The 18,897-nt window shown below is 38.4% G+C and overlaps 1 protein-coding gene across 4 annotated transcripts in view; it reads right to left on the bottom strand.

The window, feature by feature from the left end:
* Nucleotides 1-18,897, bottom strand: part of MYOM2 (myomesin 2) — an 82,895-nt gene that overhangs the window by 28,580 nt on the left and 35,418 nt on the right. For all 4 annotated transcript variants that reach the window (XM_075498042.1, XM_075498044.1, XM_075498041.1 and 1 more), the window contains 5 exons: nucleotides 16,168-16,351; nucleotides 12,684-12,858; nucleotides 11,170-11,291; nucleotides 8,780-8,967; nucleotides 4,376-4,502 (listed from right to left, as the gene is read on the bottom strand). In XM_075498042.1, the coding sequence (XP_075354157.1) occupies nucleotides 4,376-4,502; nucleotides 8,780-8,967; nucleotides 11,170-11,291; nucleotides 12,684-12,858; nucleotides 16,168-16,351 (796 nt within the window). The remainder of the gene's footprint in view (nucleotides 1-4,375; nucleotides 4,503-8,779; nucleotides 8,968-11,169; nucleotides 11,292-12,683; nucleotides 12,859-16,167; nucleotides 16,352-18,897) is intronic.

The raw sequence follows: 18,897 nt of genomic DNA, 5'->3' as shown, positions 1-18,897 counted from the left end.
TGCTTTCAAAAATCTCATGCTTTACAATAAACCTGAGATATGTGGTATTTAGGTCATTTTCCCCTCATGGCTGTATACAGCAATACCTGCTTTATGCAGTGAGTGACTTTAGTATTCTGAAGCATACATTCTTAGCCAGATCTCAGGAACTCCATTTGAAGGGAAAGTTATTCATGTGGAAAATCCATGCAGTTTAAAATTTTCCAACAAGTTACAGAGGTTTCTTGTCTATTCACCAGCCCCACATAAAAGTTGCTTCACTGAGCCTGATTCAGGTTCATAATTTAGCATCAGATTTTTATTTTTTGTTGGTATACATGAACCATGATCCTTCAGACTCATCCAAAACCCACTGGAACCAGTGGACTTTGGATCAGGCTTCTCATTCCTTGACAGAAGAATTTTTCATTGTGAGGTGGATAACAATAGCCAAGAAGAAGTTCTCAAGAAGATATCTGTTAGGAGAACTATTTAAACCAAAAACAACCTGATGCTCTATGAATAAGTGAGAGTTCATACCTTTGCAGCTATCAGGTTATATTCTCCCCACTATACTTTCCTTCTCCTTCACTTAACTGCTCTAGTGCCATTCAGTTTAACTTGTAGCATTTATTTTTTACTATTACTTGATATTTATTTATACTGGTAGACTATAAAAGCACAATCTAGTAGACTACTAGAGCACTACTAGTATACTAGCAGACTATAAAAGCACAAAAAAGTTTCCTACCGCAGTGAAAACACCCATGACAGAACACTGATATTCAGCCAAATAACGTAGCTGGAAGCTTGCTTCTTGTGCTTTAAATTTAGAGTAAAGAAGTGTGAAAGTACCTGAGACTTAGGGATTTTCTTAGTGTTGTCAGTTTGGCCTAATTCAAGATATTACTTTTCCCTACAACATGTCTCACCATTTAAAATAAAGAAGAATAGAAAAACCTTAGAAATAAACCTGATTGCCATTCCAGCCTATATGATGTTAACCAGTGATGAATGAACATAACATTTGTAAAGGATGATATTCAGCAAATATACAGCAAAAAACAGTAGAAAAGTGTTTCTCCATAGTGGATAAGCACAGTTCAGAAAATAAATATATAAGTACCTGTTGCAGACCTTATGAGGATAAATACTAGATTTCTCATGGAATGACTGCAGTTTTAAAGGAACCTAAAGCCTTCTCTCAGGGCTTTTTAAAAATCCTAACCTAAATGTCTATATATCCACAGATAATTAAAATTCCACTGGCGGATGCACCTGCTAGAAATCTAGACAGTAGAAGAAAATGTGTAATGAAGTATGTTCTATTCTGAGGATTCTGAGACCACAGATATTTCATTTTATTTAAGTCATGTCAAATAATTCATTAGCTATCATTGCTAACTCACAGAGGCTCACAGAGATACCTAAGACTACAGTTCTGCAGAAGGATGAAATAATTATGGGCTCTGGGCAAGGAATCCATCACTCATGCTGGAAATCCTGCAAGGGGTTTTGGCCTTTCTAAGGAAACCTCCCTTCCATATCAAAAGGTGGAAGAATATTTTGTTGACACTGGGAGTATATTGCAGTCACATTACATTAGTCTTCGGTATCTTTAGTAAGTCAGGGAAGAGGGTCAGACTCTTTCTCCCAGTCTTAAATCTCGATTATTTCATTTCATTATTGCTAAGCCATTGTTTAAAAACTTATTCTAAAAAAGGCTTGTGAAATATTTTAACAGGTTTGGCAATCTGGGAAGGATGAGGGTATTGTTTGTTTGTGGTGGTTTTTAAGCAGGAAGAATGCTTAAGAATGCTCTCTAGTTTCTAGTTCAACTAGTTTCATAATGAGAACAATGTAATTAGCCAAGGAGTAGAAAGGTCAGTTTGTTCATTATGAAAATGGAAATTTCACTCTCTTCATTTCCTGAAAGTGCCTTTTATTTTATTTCTTTATATATCATTTAAAATGAAGGACAATCTTCACTTGTTTACACACTAGGCAATTTCACTGATGTTTTGAAAACACTGTAGAGAGTATAAATCACAGGTCCTTTCTTTAAGGAAAATAATTGTTCCACTGATGATCCATTTATACTAAATATTACAAAATTATAAGAAAATGTAATTCACCCAAAAGGAGTTAAGGTCAGGAGATTAAACATTTTGTTATAGACAGCTTTGCCATGTCATTAAATCCAGAAGGTAAGATTTATGAACTTAGAAGAATTTAGCTAGAAAGCGTGGAGAACAACTCTCTGACAAGCAGTTTTGCAGAAAAGAATCTGGGCATTAAAAATAAGTAAACTTGGAACTTAGCATAACAGTGTAATTGTTTTAAAAAAGACAAATAGAAAGGAATTTGTAAGCAGGCAAATAATTGTAGGAGGTGTGGAGTTACCATTTCTCTGCTCAGCATTGAAAAAACTTTATTTGAAATAATGTCTCCAGTTTGTGCGCTGCCATTCAAGAAAGACATGAACTAACTAGAAAAAGTTCAAAGAACAGCAAAAAAATTGTTTATTCAGAGATAGGGAATTCATGATCTATGGGGAAAGGTTGCATGAACTGGATTTTGTCAATTTAAGGGGAAAGCTAGGGGTCTGATAAAGTCTTTAAACACATAGAAAAGCTGTTGCCAAGGGGAAAAGAATAATCTCTTCTTCATGTCCTTGGTGGACAGGACAAGAAGCAAACAGGCTTAAATTGCAGGAAGAAAGATTCAGGTATATTAGAAAAACTTTTAAACTGTAAGCATTGTAAGATTAGGAATAGGTCCTGTCCAAAGAACCTGGACTTTTTCATGAGCAGAAGTCTTTAAGGATGGATTAGACAAGCCTCTGCCAATGAGATAGATATAGCTGATCCTGTGTGGGGCAAGCAGTTGAATTAGATTACATTTGAGAGTCTTTCCTAGTAAGTCAGTCCACAATCTTACTGAATTGTTTCTTGTTCCAGGCAAGAATTACTTTTTACATATAACATAGAAAAGAAAACTGAAATTTTCCTACCTTCTTATGCTAATTATGCCTTTTTGAAATCACTAAAAATTCCAATAGTTTTACAAAACTAGATTTAGGGGTTGGATTTTTTTTTCTTTACTGAGAAAATAACTGCATGAACAGTTATTGTACTGCATGAACAGTTAACAGTTAATAACTGCATGAACAGTTAACTGCATGAACAGGTATGAAACAGATGTGTGTAGGTGTCAGACTGCTCCTGATGACATAAACAAGTATTAGAATGGATCCTTAATTGCATACCAAAGCTCAATGTCATAAATAGAATTCAATTTAACAACACAGCAGTATTTTACAGCATTTTGGGGAAAAGAAGGTAGAAATATATTAAAGTGGTAGGTTCCTGTGTTTTCATTATAGGCTACACTGTGACACCCTTTGTTTAGGCAAATCAGTACCAGACATCAGAAATAGCTTCAGCAAAAGTGTTGCTCAGTATGAGCGATGGTGTTATAAAATAAGCAGATGGGCCTTCAGAAAGTCTTTTGTAGGTTATTTATGGAACTCAAGCATTACCCAATTCCCTAGATGTCTAACATTTAGGCACAAATTTATGTGCTCACATGAGGTAGACTAAAGTTTCACTTTCTTTTGCTGGGGGTCCTGAATTCACAATACTTCTTATTTAACATATTTTACAGAGTTAGTATGGCAATTAACAGTCTTTAGCTACATCTACACTGCTAAACTACAGACAACGTAAACACAGGTTTGCGTACTAGCACGCAGTCAATCCTACTGTGTGTTTGTTAGCACATTTGTTCTGACACGTGACTAATAATAATCTCTCAGGTAACACCTGGGTACAATCTGGGGAAAACACATAAATAAGGGCACACTAGTTGAGACTGAGAGACTTTAGCTGTAAAGTGTGAGCTACATTGTGCTACTTGCCTCTGTGTTGAGAAACAGTCCCCTGTTGTGTCTTATTTATGAACAAAAACCATAGGTTTGGAGTCTGAAACTCCAGGAATATTCTTAATAGACTGCAATTTTGGTGCAGGGATGCCTATGTATTGTATAGGTGGTGACTGTGAGGTGGAGCTTGTAGGGCTGGGGGTGAAGAGCTCATAGAGATAAAAACAGACTAAAGGCTGAAGACTTTCTGCTCTGAGCTGATGTGGGCAGTGAAAGAAGGAGGCACTCAGCAAGCTAAGTAGAGGTCACCCACTTCCCAGGACATTCAATGTCATCAGTGGGAATGTGGAGGTAGCTTTTAACAGGAGATCTCGGAAGCAATGGCAATCTCAACAGGTAATATGGCAGAAATGAACCAAAAGACATCCAGCAGAGTTTGGCTAGAACATTGCACTGACTGTGTTTTAAGGAGTTTATACTGAATGGAAATTCATGAGGAACTAATAGACTTACCAGGTTCTGGCATAGTCCAGGCTTTACACTTAAAATGCTCACTGGGATCTGAAGGTTGACCTATTCCAACCAGATTTGCAGCAGCAACTTTGAATTCATAGAAGGAGCCTTCTGTCAAATCCTCTACCTTTTTTGAGAAAACAAATCAATATATCAAAAGCCATGACCTATATTCTTTTAATAAATTAAATACCTAAAAATATGCATTCTGACATTGGTTAATTAATTATCAGGCCTTACTGCTGGGCTGGATTACTGGAAGGATCTAATTTGAAGATTTTACTCTTAAACCAAACACACTGCAGAGATCTACATTGTACTTCCGTGTTTCAGCCACATCATCCTAGGAATAACAACTCTCAATATATTGGCATGAGAGGCTGTAAAAGGTTAGAGCAAAGGGCCAGGGAGCCCACTCAATGAATGACCACTAGCAGATGCTTATGGGTGAGTGTTCTAACATGAAATACCTTCTTGCATTGCTTATGAATGACTATTCATAAGCCATTCACTTAAGCAAGAGTTCAAATGGTGTTTTGGTCTCAAGAGGTCATAGTGGACTGACCAGGGAAGAAAGGAAAACAACAGGAAACTAAAGAAAAAGCCAATCCAATTAGTTCAGCAGTGTGGTGATATAACTCTGGGAAAGATTCTCTCTGTAATTTTTTCTGGCTTGTATGCATCTTTCTCTTAATATTACCTACCATTACAAGGTGAGGAAGTAAGCACTGGAAATGGGATGACCAGAATCCATGCTATACCTCTGCAAATGTCCCTGGTAAATGAACCCTGACTTATCTAATGAGTCCATCACTACATCACCATCTCAGATTTTGAGTTCAAGGTAGATAAGCTATAAGGCATGAGCTTCTTGACACCCTGAGTGCCTAATCGTAGCAGCCCTCTTCTATCCTTCCTCTTCCAAACCACCTAAATACAATAAACAAGTCTTCTACACCTCAGTCCTCTGCATAATTTTCCCAGAATTATATTTAATATGTCTCAAGAGAAAGAGGCAGCTGAGAGTCGTACTTCTAGTGGGGATACTGAACAGTTTTAGATTTTCATTAATACACTATAAATATATTCTCTGGGAAAATGTGAGATAAAAAAGGATTTTGGTGTGATTTTTTTAATGGTAAACACATATGATGGCATGATAACAAATGATGGGCCCGTGTATTGGGTTTGCGCAGCAAGGTTTTGGTAGTGGGGGGGCTACATGGGTGGGTTCTGTGAGAAGCTGCTAGAAGCTTCCCCCATGTCCAAAAGAGACAATGCCAGCTGGCTCCAAGACGGATCTGCCACTGGCCAAGGCTGAGCCCATCAGCAATGGTAGTAGTGCCTCTGTGATAACGTATTTAAGAAGGGGGAAAAGTTGCTGTGCAACAGCAGCTGGAGAGAGGAGTGAGGATAGGTGAGAGGAAAAACTCTGCAGACACCAAGGTCACCAGTGAAGAAGGAGGGGGAGGAGGTGATCCAGGCGCCAGAGCAGAGATTCCCCTGCAGCCTGTGGTGAAGACCATGGTGAGGGAGACTGTTGTCCTGCAGCATATGGAGGTTAATGGTGGAGCAGATATCCACCTGCAGCCCGTGGAGGACCCCACGCCAGAGCAGGTGGATGCCCAAAGGAGGCTGTGACCCCATGGGAAGCCTGTGCTGGAGCAGGCTCCTGGCAGGACTTGTGGACCTGTGGAGAGAGGAGCCCACGCTGGAGCAGGTTTGGTGGCAGGACTTGTGACCCCATAGGGTCCCACACTGGAGCAGTCTGTTCCTGAAGGACTGCACCCCATGGAAGGAACCCATGCTGGAGCAGTTTGGGAAGAACTGTAGCCTGTGGGAAGGACTCATGTTGGAGAAGTTCATGGAGGACTGTCTCCTGTGGGAGGGACCCTACGCTGGAGCAGGGGAAGAGTGTGAGGAGTCCTCCCCCTGAGGAGGAAGGAGCGGCAGAGACAATGTGTGATGAACTGACCGCACCCCCTATTCCCCATCCCCCTGTGCCACTCAGGGGGAGGAGGTAGAGAAATCAGGAGTCAAGTTCAGCCTGGGAAGAAGGGAGGGGTGGGTGGAAGGTGTTTTTAAGATTTGGTTTTATTTCTCATTATCCTACTCTGATTTCATTGGTAATAAATTAAATTAATTTCCCCAATTCAAGTCTGTTTTGCCTGTGATGGTGTCCTGGTTTCGGCTGGGATAGAGTTAATTTTCTTCCTAGTAGCTGGCATAGTGCTGTGTTTTGGATTTAGGATGAGAATAATGTTGATAACACACTGATGTTTTGGCTGTTGCTAAGTAGTGCTTATACTAAATCAAGGATTTTTCAGCTTCCCATGCTCTGCCAGGTGCACAAGAAGCTGGGAGGGGGCACAGCCAGCACAGCTGACCCAAACTGGCCAAAGGGCTATTCCATACCATATGACGTCATGCTCAGTATATAAAGCTGGGGGCAGTTGTCCAGGGGGCTGCGATCGCTGCTCGGGGACTGGCTGGGCATCGGTTGGCGGGTGGTGAGCGGTTGCATCAGTTGTTTTTTTCCTGAGTTTTATTTCTCTCTCTTTTTGTTATTTTCCTTTCCATTAAAATTATTATTATTGTTGTTGTTGTTATTATAATATTTTATTTCCATTATTAAACTGTTCTTATCTCAACCCATAAGTGTTCTCACTTTTACTCTTCCAGTTCTCTCCCCATCCCTCTGGGGTGGAGTGAGCGAGCGGCTGTGTCGTTGCTGGCTGGGGTTAAACCACGACAGATGGTAACTGGTGAGTGATCTCTCCCTGTCCTTATCTCGACCCACGAGCCTTTCATTATATTTACTCTCCCCTGTCCAGCTGAGGAGGGAAGTGATAGAGCGGCTTTGCTGGGCACCTGGCGTCCAGCCAGGGTCAACCCACCACAGGTAGCATCAAATACAAGACCAAACCAAACAATGTAAGCTAGGAAAAGTCAGGCACTAATACAATTTAGACAGAGTTTCCTGAAGATAGAGAGCTATGTAGTGATTCACAAGAGAGAATAACAGCTCAGCCTGTAAAAATGGTTTTGAAATCCCAGGTTATTAAGGGAAAAAATATTTGTGGGGTTCCCATAGAATTATTTAATCAGAGAGGTTTAAACCTTTTGTGATTTCCTGGTGCTGTACTGTATATCTCAGGGCCTTCTCTGCTTGCAGTATGTCATAAAATATTCTGTGCTACTAAAAGCTGTCTTGCTTTTATTTCCCATCAGTATTTCAGATTCTAGTCATTCAAACTAATGTATTAAGATGCACCTTCAGGCGGTTACTGGAAGGACTGAGACTTAAATATCCAATTAATTAAACTCTGAATGGTTTCCCTTAATTCACATCACTCATTTGTTTACAAATGCATTAAAAAATTAAAATATCTGGAAAGCATTGCTTAGTATTGCCCTTTCATGCCTATCCTACCTGCCCTTTTTTATTTCTCAATATCCATGCTCCATCTGCTATGTCAGAGGTGCCAGTTACAGACTCAGTCACGAGCATACATACACCTGAGTATTGCCGGCTGCCTTCTGTGCATGAAACTTTCTTCCTGAGCTCATCTGCAGCATTATTTTCTACTTTAGGATCAAATATCTGCTAAAGACTTACTTATGCCCTGAGGTTTATAGGAAAGTTGCTGACTTGCAGAAATAATTTTAAGAAGTATTTGGGAATAAAATCTGATTGTTTAACTTAATTTAATAAGCGTCAGATTGATTAATTACTTGCCACATCCTATCTTCCTAACCTTTCTTCATGGAAGTTCACATCAAAATTTTCCTCTTTTAAGAAACATTGAATACATTGTAAGCGCAACCAGAAGTAATTTATTTCAAAACTAAAATCATCGCTCTGGTACTCTGGAAAGGAGGCGATGAGGCATAATGCTAGGTTTATTAATATACTTCCCTTTCCAGCTGAAGGCAGATTTTGAGAGTAAGAACAGGGACAGTTACATTTGTTCTCAGCCCATCTCCATTTCACTTACAAGTCTCCAGTTCTACGACAGCACGGTCATCTGTCCTGCTAAATGCTTCCATCCTTTCTCTGCATGTTATTACAGTGGTGATGCATGTAGTGCTCATTAATGAATATAGTTCATGAAGCATTTTACAGCTCATCTTGTTCTTTGTGAAAAATGTGCTTCACAACTTTTTCCTCAAAAGTTTCCTCATCTGAATGGCCTTATTGGTCTTAGAATTTCATAGCAGGGGATGGCACTGATTCTCTACTCCATTTTCTAGGCTTGTGGCACTCCAAAATACACAATGGAAGGGCCTGGTTTTGTTGTAGTAAGTATTTAAATAACTTCTCTGCAAGAAAGTAAAACTCTGCCAAAAGCAAAGAAATAGTACAAGTCAACTCCAGAAAGATAATGATTAAAAAGTACCAACCGTATAAATCGTCCGGGTAATAAGGGAAGAATTGACTTCATGCCAGTTTTGATGGTTAGCTTCCCGTTTATCCATATAATAACCAAGAATTGGTGAACCTCCACTGTACTTTGGTGCTTTCCAGCCAAGGGTCATTGAATGACCATCACAGTTCAGAAGTGTGATACCATGAGGATATGATGGACAAGCTATAAGGAAATAAGCATCCTGAGAGTTAGGACAGAGTCTAAAACACTGCAGTGTAGTTGTTGTTTAGCGTTGTTTGTATTGCTTTTGTTTTCTGCAGCATATTGCTATCAGTTGCATATCAGTAATGAAGTAGTTGTAAAGCTGCTAATCAACATTAATTTTATCTCCAAACATAAACATGGAAGCTTTTGAAACATTTGCCTAATGTGCTGCCCTCTCAGGAGATAGCAAGAAGGAATAGATGATCTTTGGTATGGAAATGGTAATGAAAACAAAAGTGTCTCCAGACCAAACATTATGCCAAAAGATTGAAATGGATCAGAAGATCTTTTCCTAAGAACCAAATAAGAACCAAAGAACCAAATAAGCTGCTGAAGTACTTTTGGAATTCAGTAAGAATCACCCAATAAGAAAAAAAAAAAGGCTATGAACTTGAATGAAATTAAGTCATATGCCTGTCTGATCTATGGCCTTCATGGTTTTCCTCTCCTATCCCCATATTATATGCCTACTTCAGACTGAGAGTGCTTTCTGCCCTATAAGGAATAGAAAATATTTAGACTTTCACTAGCTCAACCTATGTTGAGGTAGAAAAGACATTTCCTTCATCAGTTTACCTTCATGAGTTTACTCCCATCTGTAACAGAAGCAGAAATGTCACCCAGGCATCTTCCTAGAGATGAAGATGACTTGTTTTCCTGAGCTTTTTACACCCCTACTACTAGCAAACACCCTGTCTACCAAGCGCTGTTTTGTATTTGCCATCCGTGCATGAAAGTTTGCCCAAAGATACGCCTTTCTTGGCCCTGTTGTGCTGCAGTCAGTACAGGCTAAGCTCCTGCCCCTAAAGCAGCTCATCTGATATTTTCAGCTGAATTACCAGTATAACTTGAGAGAATGTGACTTACCTCATTCAGAAGAGAATATGTTAGCAGAGGCCCTTAATACAGTCCCTGATCTTGTAGCTGTACTAGTGATCAGCATGAAAACAGATAGTAATCAGCAGAACTGGCCTTTTGTTCTTTTTTTCAAATGTGGTGTTATACTCAGAGGCCATAAAACATGGCCTTTGCAATTATTACCACTTCTTGGTAAATAAGAATGATCATAGCAAACTCCTATAAATTCCCTTAAAATAATACTGCAGAAAGATTCTGTCCATGCAAGTCACCTATAAATAGTCCTGCTAAATTGCTGTTAAGGTTACCAAAATGGATAAAAGCCATCCACATCCTATAGGTTTGTGTAAGATCCATGTGCTCTGTGCTTGGTGACATACTCCATGCAACCCTCATCTTCAAAACACACAGTGACAAAATAAAAGGTGCAAGTGCATTTACGACATAGGGGTGATAGATGTGAAAGTGTTTGTGCACCACCTACCCATATGAGACACACTTTGTCCTAAAAAAATCAAATAGAGTAAGTTCATCAGTAACATCTCATCCAAATTTATCTTCTAATAGCCATTATGAATTATAGATCTTTTAGAGGATTATTTCTGACAAGTATGCCTTTTGGTCTTCTTCTCCAAGAGGTGGAGGCCATTCAGGTGGGGAAAAGGTGTACTATTTTAAATTTTTCAGTATGAAAATGAAACTGTGCAGAAATGAAAACTGGACCACAGTAGCCCAGATCTGTGTACTTTTTGTTCTAAATAATTATCCAGCCCTCCACTCAGCATGTATCATTCCTACTGAAGGTTGCACAATGCATTGTTCTTACACTGAAATTTTGCTTGCAGGGTACCAGAGGAGGTAGATTGTGCTCCAACCTGGAGCAGCCAAAGGGAATTTTCTGTTTGGTCCAGCCACACAGTGACGAAGTTTCCTGAAACTCTTCTAAACTAAGCAGATTCTGCACTAACCTGATTTCCACCACTCCAAATCACCCAGAGGCTACTTGTCAAACTCAATCAAGATTTACAGTTTCTTTGTTATAACTAAGGAGCAGAAGGCAGCCTGGTCATAATAGTCAATCTGACCCAATATTCCTACCAGATATTATGAATAACTTTTCTTTTTTTTTAACACTGTCTTTTATATAGACAGCCACATGCCAGAGCATAAACTTCATTAAGGAGATACGCCAAATAGCTGCAAAATGTACTGTTACAGCAAATGAGACCAAAGGAGTTGATTGCTGAAAGTAGGTAACTCATTCAAGAAACAAGAAGCTGAGTTGCACAGAATCGTACTTACTAAGGGCTGCCTGTACTGTTATAGCCTCCGACTCCTGTGAGTTTTCACTGAATCCTACAGCATTCACAGCTTTCACACGGAAGACATACTGCTCTCCAGTTTCCAAACCATGAACAACAAACCTGGGTTAAATAAAAATAGCATCACGTATTAGTATATATTTTACAGGAACCATTCTGTGCTGTAACATGAAATCTTGGCAATAATAAGAAAGCTCAACTTCATGAATGCTTCACAAAGGAAAATATTTCCAAGAGGGAAACCGTAATACAATGATTTGATGTAGTACAATATAATTGGATGGGATACTGGAACAAAAGTCACAGTACTCATTAAATTGCTAGTGCTGATCTACCAGGTAGAGTCAGAAAAACTATAATATATTCCCCTTGAACTTTGGCTTGCTAAATTCTAATCTATCCTGGGAAGGGACTATATTTTTCACTGTATTTTCATAGTCACTATCAAAAATAGCTTTCAGTTTTGATCTGAGGTTCTAGGTAATTATTGTAGCAGATAGAATAGTCAGAACTATTCTATTGTAGGATGTGTCTACATATGAACAAATGAAATGGGTTTTTTTGTTATTTTTGTGCTGTCCCAATCCCTTTGACCAAGAATTTGTCTCTATTTTTTCTTTGATCAAATTCCTTGACTACTTGATCAAAGGATTCAGCAGAATACAAAGTCACTCAAAATTAATTAATAACTGACAAAATACACTAAACAACATGATGTGCTTGTTATATGCCCATAAGAAAATATAAATTACACATCTAAACTTTGCATTTGGTGAGTGATTTCAATAAAAGTAAGCATGATTGTCACAAAGGAAATTACTTGAAGAATCATATAATGAAGTGTGATATTTTCAGAAGGGAGTAAGAAAGCATCAGAAATAGACAGGACTAGCGTCATGTCAAGGGAACTAGAAACAGAGGCTACTGTCCTTTACCCATAGATGTACCAGGTCAAGGAGCCCTGATGATATGGGACACTCATATTTCCTGCAAAGCAGTGTCAGCAGCGAGCGGAAGTACTTTCCCCACCATGTTGATCGCAGACATGGCCTTTTGCCCTGATGTCCATGGGCTATGTGCTCCAGGAGGAAACACCCTGAAAAGCTTTTGAGTTCCCTTTCCTTCTCATACTCTTCCTCATGTGCATCAGGTCTGTTTACCCCATACCATAATTCAGACTTTAAGAAAGGCATTCATTTTATGCTTACTCATGTCCAAGACATACAGAATCATGTCTCTAGAACCTGCTTTTATAACTCAAAGTCATGGAATAGACAAAAGATGCTTCTCTTTGGAGGAAAAAAAAAGGGGGGGGGGGGGAGAAAGTCCGCCCTGCAATCTGAAAAGCTTAGCTCTGAGAGTCTGCAGGCTGTTTTGCTTCACATTCATTCAACATTCACCTTCCATGATAACACCATTGCTTAGCACATAAATTGGCTTAAAAATTTCTTACTGTTTTCAAACCTCCCCAAAATACAGAATTATTGTCAATACCTGTTATATTTAATAGGTTTATGGTTACTAGGTTCCCAGTGATTTGATCCCACCACAGAATAGTCAATGTAGTAGCCATATAAATCCTCTTCATGTTTTGGTTTATCCCATTGAACTACAACTGATGTTTTTGTATTCCTTGTGGCCACTACCTGACCAGGTGCAGATGGGACAACTAAGAAAAAGAGAGAAAACATATACTGTTATGAAATACATAAAAATAAAAGTAAGCTGAGGTAGATGCAACACTGTACACCTTTATCATATTTAATTACTACAGCTATGACTTCTCCTACCATGTTAATATTGCTATATGATATATATTTTAGTATATTTGTTTCACTGTAAGTCTGGATAATTCTATATAAGTGTTTATAAATATATTTATTTTTCCATTTGTTTACTTAGAGTAAACTTACTCTAAGCTATGAGGCTCCCTACCTGTCTGATTTTATATAGGTTTTCTGAGGAGTGAGTTATAGGAGAACATGTTTTCAAATATCAGTGTGGATAAAGGCATACAGATATGAAAATGTTCTCTCTCAAATAAGAGGTTTATGCATAGCTTATGTCCCTGTAGCACTACTGCATCTGTAAGAAATGCACATAAACTGTAGAGGTATGATATCATGAGTATTAAGAAATACTGCCTTCCAGTCAACTAACGACAACCCCAATTCAGAAAAGGCCAGCTTTTCAGGACAACTTTAAGCATATGTTTGAATGCTAAGTGTTTAGCTAAACTTAGCTAGATGGATTTCACAGAAGCATAGGAACATTGGTTGGAGGGGATCTCTGGGGATTATCTAGTCCAACCTATCACTGAGAGTGGGATTATCACCAACACTAAACTGGATTGTCAGTCACGGGTTTGTCTGAGTCTTGAAAACTTCTGACAATGGAGATTTCACAGCTTCCCTGCACGACCTCTTCCAGAACTGCGCTCTTGCAACTTTTTCACTAAGAGAGTATGTCCAACCTGTATTTACACAGCTACAATTTGTGCCTGTTGCCTCTTTTTTTTGTCATCTGGCATTGCTGAGAACAGTTCAGCACCATCATCTTTGTAAGTCACCAAACTAAACAAGCCCAGCTACCTCCACCTCTCTTCACAGATCATAACCTCCAGGCCCCTCCATCTTCGTTGCCATCCAGTGGACCTCTCCAGTTCCTCTACATCCATCCCTCTAGACTAAGGGAGCCAGAACCAATACTCCAGGATCAACCTCAGCAGCACCAATCAGAAGTGGATAAAGCTTCCTTCCATCTGTTGACTACAGTTCTCCCAATGTAGCATAGTACGCAGTTCACTTTACATGCAATGGAAGTTCACTGTTGGTTTATATTGACCTAAACACCCTGAATGTGCATAAATAGAACCAGAAACATCAAGACCTAAATGGAAAAAAAATCTTAGTAAGGGTCAACACACAGTCTGTACACTATAAAATATCTATCTGAGCTTTCATAATGTAAGGAACTAAGGCAGTGTCTTAGCCTTTCATGATAGGTTAAGAGAGGCATCCAGCACTTGCCTATTGAAGGCATTTTATTTTCCTCAGATGGATATATTGTGGAGAACTACAAGCAGCATGAAACAAGAAAGGCAGCATTTTTTTCATTTAGTCTTTCAATCTCAAAATAAAAAATAATACTTACACACTACTGTACTTTATGCAGTAAGTCTGTAAGATCAAATGGGTTCAGTCTGAGATAAAGGTATCTATATTTAGGAGTTTACGTGTAAGTGTCTACAAGCACATGTTCTTAAGCTGCCATTATAGTCAAAGAGCTAGGGCTTCATTCAGTTACCCAAACAAATTTATTTAGGGCCATTTTAGAGCATATGAGACTTCTTCATGGAGCTGCTAGATACGACTCAGGAGATACTGAATACCTACACCCCTCTGAAATGGCAAACTGAAAGCATTTGAAAAGGTAGTAGATGTCTGTTTGGCCAATTAAACTGAGCCTCTGATCAGTGGTTGGTAGAGTGCTGAAAATGATTCATCTCACCCCAACGCAGACACTCCATAGCTGGGTGCCAACTTATATTGCAGGCTCCAATTGCCACAGTGAGAGCAGAGACATCTAGAGCATCTGTAGATGCCTACATGGAAACACCTAAATTTAGATGTTAATCTCAAACTGAATACTCTTTTACCACTCAAGCCAATTGCATAATATTAGGTGTCATTTTGGATGGCCTAGGATACTCCATCCATCCTCTAGTTTCTTCTCAAGAGAGAAAGCTACCCATAATTCCTGTGTAATGATTGCCATCCCCATGAAGTTGTCACAGCTACCCTCATGAATGTCAAATGGCACTATGTGCAGGCAACTAAAAGGAGCTATGTGTGTCTGATGTATTTTAGCTCAGGTGGTAAACTCCACCTCTGAAAATACTCCTGCAGCTTCTCTTTAAAATAGCATCTTCTGCTCTCTGCTTTCAGCTATAGCTATGATTTATTCAGAACGTCTTGCATTAACCCCTAAGGGATAGCCTATTTTCTGTACTAAGTGAAATAAATACAGTATTTTTCTTCCCTACCTTGGGGAATGTTGAATGGTTTAAATAATTTATATGCATTAATGAGACATCAAATCAAGAATACATAAAAGCAAAAGATGCTTTTATTTCATCATGTATAGTTAAAGATCAAGCTAAAGGTTATGCATTATATTTTTTTAAATTATGGTAAACATTAAGAAGGCTGTATCTATCAACATCTAGTGAACTATGGTATATCAGATACTGTAAATATTTCTTATATTTCTAGTAAGTGTACTAGTAAGATATGTGCTCTTAAGGTGGCATCTGTCAATGCATGGGCCTGTTATATGTGACCTCTGCAAAACTGCAAGAGCAAACCAAGTATTTGACCAACAAGATGAATAACCACTCCCTAAATTTTCACTTATGTTTTTGAATGTGGCCCCAAGATAAACACTTCATTTTCATTTGGAAAGTTACCACTGCATATGTAGATGTATCTTCCCCTATCCTTGAAATCTACTCATCTGCATGCCACCGGAATTCTGCACTGGCAGCAATTTGCAACTCAGAATACTAAGAAAGAAATGAAAGGCTACCTTATCTAGCTGAAACTGTAGGGAATTAGGTAGTATATAATTACCTGAGCCAGACAATATAATTATCTAAGTTAGTGATTAACCTGTATTATCTTATTTTTTGACAAGTCACATTAATAGAGCACTCTGAAGAATGAATAACTAAAATTAATTTAACTTTTTTAACAATTATTGGTCTCAGCAAGGAGACTTGTGATCATTAGGAAAATTTGGGGATTTTTCTAAAATTTAGCATCTTGGTCTTTTTGATATCTCTCACAGTATTGAACACAAATTGATTCAATTACTATTATTGTAATTATACTAATCTAATTATAATGAGAGTTGTCTGTTTCCATTTTGTAAAATATCAACTGTACTTAATATTAATGCCTTACAATTAATGCCTTACCAATGGTATCTTGTGGTTGAATAGGTTGTGTGATTTCAGATGGATCACTGATGCCATGCTTGTTTGCTGACAAGACTCGGAAAACATATGATTTTCCTTCTGCAAGGTCAAACACTGCATAGCGAGGAGATTTTACTGCAACCTGTGCGTTGACTCTTTGCCAGCTTCCACTGCCAACCATGGACTACAAAAAAAAAAAAAAAAAAAAAGAAAGACTGTGAATCACTTCTGTGAACTGTCAAAAAATGAACATATTGCTGTATTGCATCCTGTCATGAATTTAAGAGCTATAAGAGAAGGATCACTCTCAAATGCCTCACTTTAACATATGCAAATTCTCATAGCTCATGCATTCCATTACTCTACAAAAAGGTCTGAGTACCTCCCTGTCTCCCTGCCTGTCTAGACTTCAATATCTGCACACTTGTACATACAGCTAGCCTTCAGTTAGGGCCATGACTGTCAACAGTGATTGGTCCCAAAAGAATTACTCTCGTGTCCTGCAAAACTCACTTGAACATCCAAAGTTTCAGTATAAAGCAAGCAAGCCCTAATCCAAATTCTGCAGAAAGCTAGGGAGGGGGATGTTACTTTACTCACTGCTTTATGTATTCTGTTGAGTAAGGTCATGTCCCTAAAAGCATTCATCAAATGAAAAAATTACTTTTGAATATTATCCGTGCAGCAGCTGAGCTAATCATCATCACAACTGCACATGGAAGAGACCCAGCAAACCAGCACTCTGAGAAAAGTCTGCTGTCCATTAGGTTCCCCAGACAAACTGTTGACACAAACCAAAAATTTTTTGTTGTCATGGAATCTTTCAGCAATTTTAGTAAAACCCAAATGTCCGGTAAATAACTTAAATAAAATTACCTTCAAACACAGAAAGGTGCATACAAATTAAATGTTTCTAAAATTTTGGAACAGAGAGTCTGGGAACAAAACACGATAGACTGTGAACTTCTTAGAGGAGGAACAGTGTTTCATGGGTGCTTGGAAACTACCCTGTATATATGAGGCCTACTATAGATAAATAATAAAAATGTAAGCAGCTGGAGCCCGTAGATCAAAATCTTTTTCATAGATACTGAACCCACCTAGTGTTCTCAACAGAAAAAAGGAATATAACATCCATTTTCTTGATAATAAAATGATGGAAAATACAAAATAAATATTATTTTGTCATATATTTTACTTTCTGGCATGAAAAATGTTAATCATTGTATTTCATTTTCACAGAGGAAAGAATCAACATCACATTTTATTCTGTAGTTTGATTTGATTTATCTGTTAAATAATGATTTTAAGGGAACATTGCTATACAGCATAGAGAACTTGTTTCCGTTTTGTGTTTCTTGAAGCCTTTAAAAATTCATTTTTATTCTTCAGGACTGAGTCTTCTTTATTTGAAGTAAATTAATTAGAAATTGTGCTTTTCTAAATTAACAGATGACTGTGGAAAGCAAAAAACAAACATTCACCTATGAACTGACTGAGTTATTCATATATATAAGTTATTTATATGCAAAAAGATTTTAGATTCAGGTATTAATTAGTATAATGAACCTTTTTTTCTAATAATAGCCTTTCAGTCCTCATTCTCACTTTCCCTCAGTAAGTTTGGCATTTAATTAAGACTTGTTTGTTCATCATTGTCATTGCTCTATGCTGTTTCTGGAGCTATATAAAGCTATGTCTGTAAAACAAGCAGATACATATATTTTCCAATTCCTACTTAGAATGAAATTCAACCAACCAAGTGTAGGTGTCCACTCAATGGAAATCTACATCTGAGCTTTTAATCTGGGCTATTTCTGCATATTCTGGAAACAATGAGGTATTTTCATGCCAAGAACTGGTTCAAAATCCTTAAGTCAGTGTGCTTGAAATTTATAGATAAGAGCAGATGTATGCAACTGGGAATAAGTACAAGGAAGACATGCTATTTTATTGCATAGAAAGAAAACCAGATACTTATTTCTATGGAAATTTTCATTACTTCTTTTGAATGTGAAAGGCAGAGTGGGAGAAATCATGGACATGCTTGCTGGAAAATTTAACTAGTGACTGGAACTCACTTTACACCTATTGGTTCAACATCCAGCAGGTAAGGGATGACGAAGAACGTAGAGATGGGCTATAAAGGTCTTTTGAAGTGGAGATTTTGATGTGACTGAGAAGGAAAAGACAAGATGAGGGGTGCAAAAAGAGGAGTGATGTGAACAGAATGATTGGCTGGGAAATGAACTTTGGAGGAATGTGCTGAGCAGATGTGAGAAAAAAAAAATTGCATGGTAAGGGCCTGAGAAAAGGCTGTCACAGTAGTCAAGATGCAAATTGAATGTGTGGCAGTTTTATGGACAGTTTTAGTGTTTCTGGATCATTAAGAGGGGGCATATGCTAGAGGCATAATTCATAAAACCTAAGTATAGCTTGGCATGTAAGAGTGTTAGAGGTCAGGTATGAGGCCCAATTTACCTACGGGGGAAACTTTGTAGCAAGGAGGAAAGATTATGACCTCTGGCTGTAATCTAACATACTTAATTTAGAAACCTGGCTTGGGGACAGACGTATCTAAATCTTAGTAGCTTAGATGGGAGAAGAACAAACCTCCCCTACTGTGATCACTGAAGTCCCCTGTCAAGTCAAAGGGAAGAGGAAGGCAGCCATGAAGACTACCAGGGAGCAGTGAATCTGAGACAGGCATCTGCCTCTCCACTGACCTTA

Source organism: Mycteria americana, chromosome 3 (genome assembly GCF_035582795.1).
Source record: "Mycteria americana isolate JAX WOST 10 ecotype Jacksonville Zoo and Gardens chromosome 3, USCA_MyAme_1.0, whole genome shotgun sequence".
NCBI lineage: Eukaryota > Metazoa > Chordata > Aves > Ciconiiformes > Ciconiidae > Mycteria > Mycteria americana.
Note: the sequence above shows the minus strand (reverse complement) of the source record. Positions and strands in the feature narration are given on the sequence as shown.